The 10,706-nt window shown below is 40.0% G+C and overlaps 1 protein-coding gene across 1 annotated transcript; it reads left to right on the forward strand.

Annotated features, from left to right (window-relative positions):
- Positions 1-437: 437 nt before the first annotated feature.
- Positions 438-10,416, forward strand: LOC143907041 (uncharacterized). The gene is made up of 9 exons (XM_077423533.1): positions 438-3,490; positions 4,006-4,337; positions 4,562-4,893; positions 5,312-5,493; positions 6,081-6,292; positions 6,812-7,147; positions 7,875-7,997; positions 8,362-8,529; positions 9,000-10,416. Exons 1-9 carry the CDS (start codon positions 3,102-3,104, stop codon positions 9,236-9,238), a joined length of 2,313 nt encoding a protein of 770 aa, XP_077279659.1. The 5' UTR covers positions 438-3,101; the 3' UTR covers positions 9,239-10,416.
- Positions 10,417-10,706: the final 290 nt, after the last annotated feature.

A 10,706-nucleotide genomic window follows, 5' to 3' on the forward strand; every position in this document is an offset into this window, starting at 1 on the left:
TTAACTTAGCGCCGGGCCGATCTCGCGGGTAAACACGATTTCAAGTTTTAGCCGTTTTCAGAACATCGATGCCCCCGCTGCCCATTAGAGAATGTGTTTTCCACGCGTTTCGGACGATTGGTATAGTCACCAGTTACGTACGTAAGCCGGTGGAAGTATTCGCTAAAGTTCGCAACCATAAAAATGATAAATTCCGGTTGTACCATTTTCGAATTATTACGTTCAGCTCTATCATTATGCGACATCTCGTACCGTATTGTTAGAGAGATCGACTCATTTCCATACTCCATAAAATGTTTTGCCCTTTCTCTCGAGGCTGTGTCGCTGCCCATCTTATAATTTAATTCCTTCGACACTTAATTTTAAACTCAAACGTCAATGTAGTTGTCATTTCGAGATGTAAACAAAATCAAAATAATTTGCATATACAGCTGACGTGTAATTTTTAAAATTTATACATATATAACATATCTAACTCACTAAAAGCATTTCGTTTGAATGTCACATTGCGAGATTCATGCCGGTGTTATTGTCTGTATAAATTGATTTTGTGGCTGATATTTCCGTGACCCCCGTAGTGCAAACACTGCAAACCCTATCCCCTATTTACAATTATCGCGGGCAAAAGCGTAACACCTAGTAACAGACGCGTCATGTTCCGGTCGTGAACATGCATATGAGCGTGCTGGGGTTTACTACGCTGCATGCGCGTAATGCGAAACCGTGCGGGGGTGCCCGTGCAGGAATTTGCATACGTATCTCAGCTGTAAATTAAGAGTGACGTGTGTCGGAAACTTTTACGTAAATTTCCGTACTGTTGCGCAGAGCCCTAAGTCTTAAAGTATTTAATACTCACGTGTGTGAGCAACATCGTTGTTTATCTCGCAGGGTAATTTTTATCGGTTAATTTAATTTACTCGCGCGCGCGCGCGCTTGATTAACGCCGATGTTGGCTCTCGTGTAAGCGTAATTGGAAATGCGGGAAATCCAAACGATTCTATTTACGGAGTTTACATTTCCGAGTGTAAACTGTCGTGAAGCTGCAGACTCGCTAAATACTTCAGTTACGAAACAATCATACTCCACACGAGACATTTCGCTAATTTCTTCAATTTCTGTAATACCTGCGATACATATTGTTGTGTTTGCAGAATTTATATGTACTTCCTGTATATAGACAGTGTAAATTTGTATACGTAAACATTCGTGCGACGTAGGAAATAGAATTCGCGAACTCATACGACGTTGGGCGTATAACCAAAGTTCTTATGTCAAGAGATATTCAGAGCTGAAGAAGAAAGAAAAATAAGAGAGGCGAGCAAGAGAAAAATAATAGAAAAAGAAGAAGGAAAGAAAGAGGAAAAGACAACGGAAAGAATGAAATGTATGAAAGAAATATGAAGTTCATCATCTTTCGCGCTGGATGTACCGTTTGCAAGTCGTGAAGGCATATTACGCTTTTACGTACCTATAATCTTTTTCAGCAAATATATTTTGCAAATTATTATTAATTTTATAAAGAAAATGAACGAGAAAGGGAACGAGAGAGGGGGAGATAGGGCACAAAATAATTAGAAAATCGACATTGTCTAAAGTGTCTAAAATAAAGGGTAAATTAAAGGAAATTGCGGCGGGACGAGAAAAAGAGAACGGGGAGTTTTCTTAAGCGTTCCTGTGAGAGACTCTGTAAATGTTAACTCCCCGCCAGTCGTATATACATATTTATTTAACGCCGAGACGATTTTCTTCCCGGTGCGCGAATTGTTTTATCAACGAGTCGGGCACAGCACCCGCTTATTATAGAGACAGACACAGCGGGTCTCGCCATGGCAATAAGATAAGAAAAATGAAAAATTGCCTAACAGTCCCGGAGATCATTGCATTGCCGATTTAATTTAAGAGGATTTTGTGGGAGAGCGGACTCAGAAGTGCGAGTAAAAATATTTCCCGAGTGGTATATGAAAAATACTTTGCGGAGTTGGGTTGAAAAAAGGCTTTCTGAGAGAAAAAGCGACATTGTTAACCTCCATGAGAGAGCGCATGGCAATTATAATTTTCTGCTCAAAGTTTATTAATAGAGATAATAAATGGATATGTTGCATGATGCAATATGTTTTATGTAAATAAACAGATAAATTGTATACAGATACCCTGTACAATTATGGATTTTATTTCAATGCTTCTCGAATATAATAGTTAATATAATGGAAGCGCGAAAGATAAAGAGATCCTTGGAAACTTCTTGGAAAAGCTTGCCGCTGATTTAGCTGTCGGAAAGATATAAAGGATACTGCGTCTATCTAGTATAAGGCAACAGAATCTTAGTCGCCGATAGTAATCGATATATTAAAGATCTGTCTGTTCCATAAGAATGCCTCCGCTTTCTTTCTCTCTAACCGTGTTTCTTCATTTTCGTTCTGTGCCTTTATCCTTTATACACGAGCGTATATTATCAGCCGAGTGGAGCACGAAAGACCGTTCCTTTTTAGAGTGGCATTGAAAGTAGAGTCTACTTGAAACTTTCTGTCCGTAAAACCGATAATTCTTTATTGAATTTTTTTACGAACCGCGCATCATATGTTGGAGACATTGTATATCCTCCGTCAATACACGGCTTTTATATTTCAAAGTCGTTTATTTCGAGATTACTTGATTTTTTATTTGTTGCGAGATTATAAATGGGTTAGAAACATTTTATCTGCGAGGGAAGATATTACCACAAGCTAAGAGAGAGACGTGATAAAGCGTTTTATGTGCTCCGTAACAAAATTCTGATAAAATAGTTCCGGCGAGATGCCTGCACAAGTTTTTGCGAAATAACTTCTGGTTAGATTTTTGCTTTCTGTTAAGATAGGGTAAGCTTGTGTTCGGAAATAGCGTACTATCGTGCATCGCGATATGATTAATGGGAGAAAAACAGAAAAAAATTTCCAGTGGAAATGTGCTGTGTAAAAGCTTAATTGCACGATTACCAAGACAATTTGATATATACTTTCTCATTCTCAAGAAAATATAATTGTCTCGTGTATAATAATTATACGACAAAGATAATTTTACTGATCGTTCGCGAATGACAGGAATATGCATCGAGCATCGATCTAATGCGATTTTGTCGAGAGATCGAAAACGAGGGAGACAGAGATACAATTTTGATCGAATCGAAGTCGGCCAATTTCCCAATTTTTTGGCCTTCGTCTGTCATGGCCGCGCGTCTCGGCGCTATCGGGACTCGCGTCTGCGAAGAGAACGAATACGAGGGTTGCCGGCAGCTCAGCGGAAGCGGCGAAGCGGAGGAGGCTGTAGGAAGCTCGGGACCGCGCGCGTTGACCTACTCGGCGCGACACCGGGCGCACGTGGACCACGCCACCGTCGCTGGCATCAGGCTCCTCAAGCAGGCCAGGCGAAAGCAGTCTGCGAGAATCAGGAGATGCATGTGTCTGCCGTCCAATTACGCCCTCGTGGACTTCCCCGTGGTCTGGTCCGAGCTCAGGTCAGTATAATCATGCGCCATCGTAATTAAGGCGTTTGCCTCGCTTCCTCCCTCGTCCGCGGCGCGGATTATTAACGTTTCTCTCTCGGGACAATGCGCGGTTTCGAGATAATAGTACGAGCTTACGAGATGTTTGCTGGCTTTTAGGAAATTAGCTGATTTTCGCAATTGTTACGCGTAACGCGAACGGCTGCTCTATACAGGAGCGATTCAGGAGTACTTTTAAGGATTAAGGATTAAGGATTAAGGATAAAATATAATAATTTTGTTTCATAAAATTAGCTACATGTTATTACATATGTCTAATGACATGAAAACATTGGGCTGAACGTAGCTTTAATGCGTTGTAAAATTTCACGATTTGTAAATTGATTTACCCGAATATATTACATATATAGCTTCAATTCAATCAAACAACGTTCAATTCGTTCGCACGTTTGAAACTCTACATATAAATGGTTAATTATAAAACACGTGCAACGTTCTCAGAATTGTGACGAGTCTATCGGCTTCAGGGTTAACCAGCAGCTGTGCGACGGTGTCATAAGATGCCCGGATCAAGTCTTCTCAGTTCATCGCGCTATATTATCCGCGGTGAGCCCCTATTTCAAGGCCCTGTTCACCAACAGCCTGAAAGGCGGCAAAACCGAGACCACGGAAGTCGTTGTTTCCGTCCCCGGTGAAATCTTCAGCCTGATCCTCGACTACGCCTACACGGGCACCTGCACCGTAAATGCCGATAATGTCGAACAATTATTGCCGCTGGCCGATCAATTCGAGGTCCTCGGAATCGTCCAGCTCTGTTGTCAGTTTTTGTTGCAGGAGCTACGACCGGAAAATTGTTTAGGTAAGCGAAAGGGTGTATATGAAATATAAAAATGCACAATCAATCGCGAAACAACGGTACGGCGTATAATTTCGGTCTGGCTCTCCGCTAGTCAGAGATAACAGTTTGAAAGTTAAATTGCGCGTACCGAACTTTGGGATGTTGATTTTCGATTTTCCGGACGAACAATGACATTTATGACACATTTATGTTAGAAATAACTTGGACCGTTGTTACGGTTACAGGTATTTTCAAATTTGCACGGCACTACTTCTGCCGCGACCTCGAGAAACAGGGCCGGAAGTACATACGTCATCACTTCAAGCGGATACTGCAGGAGAGCGCGGAGTTCAAGGATCTTCTTTGCGACGAGCTGGAAGCGATATTGCGCGACGACGAGCTCAATGTTAAAAACGAGGAAATCGTGTTTGACGCCGTCAAGACGTGGGTCGAAGCCAGAGTCGAGGAGAGGCGGGTTTATTTACCGAGGTTGCTGGAATGTATACGTTACGGTCTCATGAGTCATAAGTATTTCATTAATAACATCGCCAACTGGAAGCTCGTCGAGAACGATGAAGTAAGCTCGTATACCTTCGTCACCGCTGTCCTCGCGCCTTGTTTTGCCGCTCCATTTCGAATCGAATATAATGGAGTTAGGCGTAGTGCTGATATATGTTTCCTTGGCAATTACTTTCTAACAAGATATTGTTACAGCATATAAGTCAATTGGCACTTTGTTCACGTTCTATTTAACGTTCCTATTTTACTCTAAAAGGGAATATAGAAATATTAAAATGGAAATCGCGAAATACGTAATAGTTTCATAAAAATACGATCTATTAATACAATTATTGTAATAAAAATATAAATTGAAATGGAATTATATGAGCAATAATATTCTTATTATATTTTTAATTTTTATGATGTCTCTTTTGGTTTTTGTTTCTGTAAATAATGTTTTAGTTTAACGTTAAAATCCGCTCGAATTTTCTAAGGCGTGCCAACAAATATTGCTCTCCGTGAACGCTCATCTAACCGAGCAAGAGTTGAAACAAAACGGCGAGATTGATCTAAAAAATCCTATTGCGAGACCGCGAGTGCCATACGAAATTCTCTTTGCGATTGGCGGATGGAGTGCTGGTTCGCCCACCAGTTTTGTAGAGACTTACGACACAAGGTGCGCCGAGCTCTTACAAAGTGACATCGTATAACCGAAATTTCCATAGAAATCGAAATTTCTCAAAGGTTCCAAAAATATTACCGTGATGTCTATGCTGGATTTCAGTTTAAGATTTAAATAAGAATAAATAAACGTTTTCTTTTTTTAAACAGTGACAGTATTTTTCTAACCCATTTGAAGTCGACCTCTCTTAAGGAAAAAATATTTATTTTACTTTTTAATTATTGTCCATTGTTCTCTAACATCAATAATATATATGTTGCTCAATTTCTGTTATTTAATATTATTATATTAAATATTATGATATACCATATACTTTTGATATTTTATAAATTCGTCAAAAAATAATCGTCAAAATTTGGTATATTAAGACAGTATATTAAGACAATATAGCGGAATATAAAACGATATATAAGACAATAAAAAAAAGAATAATTAAAAAGAATATTAGTGCAATATTTGTTCAATTTTGACATCGCGAAAGGGATATTGATCTTACACAAGCACCGCTTTAGAACATCGCAAATGTTAGGTAGAGACGAACACCTCAAGAGTCTTGTAACTTACCTAAATATGAACTTTAGAGCTGACAGATGGTTTCTATCAGTGAACACTGATGTAACGCCGAGGGCTTATCACGGATTATGCGTCCTGAACAATCTCATCTATATGATCGGCGGATTTGACGGTAACGAGCATTTTAATACGGTACGATGTTTCGATCCGACGACTAAAACGTGGCGGGAGCGAGCCTGCATGTATCATGCCAGGTGTTACGTCAGCGTTTGTACACACGGTGAGTTTTCTGCGAGATAATAATCTAAGAAGAAGGAGAAGATCTTTTTCCCCGAAATATAATTCTCCGATTCTAATCTCTTAATATAACATTAAATGATATTAGACAGATAAAACTCAAAGCTCGGCAGTCTTCGCTTTTATCTGGTTCATAATGTTTCAAAAAAATTATTAAGTATAATTAAATCAGATTTTGCCGTCTCTGAAACAATGATAAGTTCGCTTTATCAATAAAAGCTTTAAAATAGCGTAAAGCTATTGTTTAAATGGGTATTTACTCATTGTCTTGCATGACGTTTATGCATACATTTGCCTTGTTACTTAAGACGAATGTATGCATAAAAGTCGTGCAAAAAATTCTTTTCTCTCTTCGTATTATTACTTACTTACTTACGTTAAAACAAATCCTCCTATATATATTTTTTTAATAAAAACTAAAGACCATTTGTCTCACCATTCTTTCATATAATTTCTATTGTCTACTTATCGCACATTGTTCTGGGTTCTGGCATCGTTCAAGGCGGCAAGATTTATGCGCTCGGCGGATACAATGGTCGCACGAGAATGAGTTCTGGCGAGCGGTACGAGCCGCAGCGGAATCAATGGGAGATGATACCGTCCATGCATCGGCAACGATCGGACGCGAGCGCGGCCGCTCTGCGCGACAAGATCTACATTGTCGGCGGCTTCAACGGCCAGGAGGTCCTCGACTCGGCGGAGGTGTTCGACGTGGAGACCAATCAGTGGACCAGCATCAATTCGATGATCAGCCCGCGATCCGGCGTCTCCTTAGTCGCCTTTCGCGACAGTCTCTACGCCCTCGGCGGATTCAGCGGCGTCGCGAGACTGAGCTCCGGTTAGTTTCGATTGTTACAATATCGATACAACAGGGCTCCCGATTGCTTCTGATAGCAATTGAAAAGTTATGGCTTTGTCCAGGATTAAATCGCCTGATGATACAGAGTTAACTCACCGACGCACAATTCCGGTTATCTCTTGCCATTATTATTCGTTATTAATAATTGCAACCGCGCAATCGGAGAGTACTTCCGACATTATTTCTGAGATATTATTAAAGAAATGCTTTATTCAGGAAAGCAATCAAATCGCGATCAGAAAATACTTCGACATTTCAAGATATTATTAAAGAAAAAAAATGCTTTATTAAAAGGAAGCAATCAATTTTTAATATTTTCCACTTGTATAAATAATTACTGGAAATTAAATCTCTCTGGTAATTATTATTTGCATACATATAGGCATAACATAAATGGATATGTTAACGTGTACGGGTGTTAACAATTAATTAATTAAAAAAGTTTTGCGGATGCTCCGCACATTTGTCAGAATTTAGTTTGACACTGAAATGTTCGCGCAAACAATGATAGTCTCGTTCAGTTGTAACTACGTCAGTTGCGCGATATCATTCTCGAATTGCAACGCCCGTTGTACATGACGTAATCTTTAGTATTTGCATAGTGCATAACTACGTGTTAAATATTTTCCACGCGGACGTTTGACGTGACAGGTGCTGGAAAAAGTGGCATCATTCGGGGAGAAAAATAAACATTTATATTTTCCAGGGGAACGTTACACTCCAAATCACTCGGACCAATGGCACGAAATCTCAGAGATGTTTAGCCCACGCAGCAATTTCGCCACGGTGATCCTCGACGATATGATTTTCGTTATCGGCGGCTACAATGGTATCCTAAAAAGAAAGAGCTATTTTCTTTATATTACTGATTTATTATATCCTCGAGCGTAACTTCGAGAAAAAAGTACATATTTATGTCTTTCTGTAATGGTCTTTTTTGCTGTAACGGAAGATACGGTTTCGGCAAAAGTGCAGAAAACGTTAATTAACCCGCTTGAAAATAATGGGAAAGCTTTTAGGAATTTTGAGTTCTCGTCATAATTCAGAATATGCGCGCAATGACGAAGCGTAAAATGTAATAAATATGAAGTAAGAGCTATAAATGCGAAAATTACTCGTTGAGAGAGCGGTTTTCACTTTCGCGTAAAATATAAGCGGCTTACGATTACAAACAAACTACGTTATTGTAATAGGATCCAACACAATCGCGTACGTCGAGTGCTACGACGCGGATTACAACGAATGGTACGATGCATCTCCTATGAATCTCAGTCGCAGCGCGCTCAGTGCCTGTGTGATAGCGGGTTTAGCGAACGCACGGGAGTACTCCTATCTGGGCAAAGCGCGAGATCTCGGCCAAGGTCAGTATAATATCCGACTCGGCAGCCTTCGTCGCGGACCCTCTCAAAGGAGGTGATTAAGCTCCCGGCTATACGCTCTACACCTCCATACATATTTACGATGTGTGTAAATAAACGCGCACGGTGGGCTCGCACCTCATAATCGACCCTTCCACCGGGAAATTCTCCCTATTGTGTCGTAAGGGACGTTACAGCGTCCGTAAAATTTGCACAATTCCTGTAAAAGCGTCGTTGACGGAGAGCCAGACAGTTAAAAAGCATCGAAATTCATCGTAGATTATCGCAAAAAGTATTCCGCGCGCGCGTGGGAATGGATCTTTTAACCAGATTCACGAACTTTCGAGGTATACAGAGTACGCGGGAAATCATTTATTCCGAAATTTTGTTTGTCGCGGCACGTTTGCCGCGACTTTTCACCTTTTCGCAACGAGACGTCCAATAGATTAAGCACGCCGATGTGACCTTTCCAGGCCAAGCGACATCGAAGAATCGGGAAAAGTCCGATCAGCCTGATGGCGAGGGTTCTGACGGGACTAACGTCATAATCTCGGCGCAGGAGGATGAGCAAATGGATGTTAGCGAGGAGGTGCACGTTGTTGGCCCCACCGACGGTATGGCCGACGGTATCGGAAATTTTTACGAGGAGGAGAACGGCAACGATGACAAGGAGATGCACGAACCGTTGTACGTTGCACATGAGCTCGATTGAATATCGTTAAAAATTAAAGCGTCAGTTGGCACGATGCTGTATCGTCATATTTTACAAGTTTGTAAATGTTGAAAATAATATCCTGTACGTTCGATCGAGTAAACAACTTTTGCTGACTAGCGATATGACATTTTTAATAAACTGATATCATTATTGAATAAATAATAACGTATAATAACATATGGAAAAAAAAGATATCTTTCGAAAGGTACACATGAAATTATATCGATGTTTTTAATTACTGCTGACCATTAAGAATTATTTACTCGACAAAATATACGGAATATCATTTTTTAATAACATATTTACAATTTTTGAAAAGATACAGCATCGTATCCCGGCTGACTTTTTAATTTCCAAAAATTAACGCGAAAAAAGTTGGCGGAGGAAAATATGTCCCAGGAGGAATGAAATCTTATTATTCGCGGACGGAAAAAAGTGGGCGTTTTAATTGTTACATCGTTTTAAAATTAGCCTAAATGAGCTTCTTAAATTGTACAACGAAATTGAATTTGCCGCAGAAAAGGCAAGCAAACAGGGTTAGCAAGGGGACGATGAAATGAGAGGGTTGAAGTTGAAGTTTGCCAAGCAACTTAGCGAGTTTTTGTAAGTCACTTTCGCGTTTCTCTCGCAGATTAGCCGTAACGCGGAAATTTTTAATCGGCGCAAATTAACGTGTGTCCTCGCGTGGGGAGAGGACGATTCCGCGCGTTCTCGAATTTTAATCATCATTTTGTAGGCGATATTGTATTTTTCACACACGTTGTTTTTTTTTTCTATAAATCTACCTTCATATCGTACGCACGCGAGAATTATACATGCGATGGAACATAACGTGATATATCCGCGCGCAGAGAGGCCCTTTTAGACTCTGTAAATTGGTGGAATTTTATTCGACGCGATATCCTCTGCGAGCCGAGTATTTACACTTTCTCGGCCGCCGGGAAATGCCACAGAGCGTGACATTTCACACACGCGGAGCTAACGTTGTTATTTTTTATGAATACGTTTTCCGTCTTTGCTCGCACCGTATGCTCGACGTCGCGTTTTTTTTTCTTCGAGATTCGAATGTACAATGCAATTTGTTATTTTAAGCCAATTAAATCGGTTTCTTTTATGTCAAACGCTGTATACCTTTATTTGCGTTCTCGACTTCACAATCGCACATCCTGCGAAATATCCTACGAATTAAGTTACTCGAACTTTAAACTGAGAATATCGATTATGCTTATCGGGGTAAGGTAAGCATAACAGGTAAGGTAAGGTAAGTACACTCTCGGCATTGGTAAATAATAATGATATGTAGTGGCTTGAGATTTTTTATTAATCTATCTCTCATTTTTTATATATACGTAGATTTATTCATTTTTGTATACTCATATGTTATGTATAGTGTATACATTGTTACTTCTTCATTGGTGTTTCTCTTTTAAAGACGATGATGCCTTTCTGTTCGCATTTTTGTAGT

The sequence above is a fragment of the Temnothorax americanus genome, unplaced genomic scaffold (genome assembly GCF_048541705.1).
Source record: "Temnothorax americanus isolate GAGA-0224 unplaced genomic scaffold, ASM4854170v1 Scaffold8, whole genome shotgun sequence".
NCBI classification, from domain to species: domain Eukaryota; kingdom Metazoa; phylum Arthropoda; class Insecta; order Hymenoptera; family Formicidae; genus Temnothorax; species Temnothorax americanus.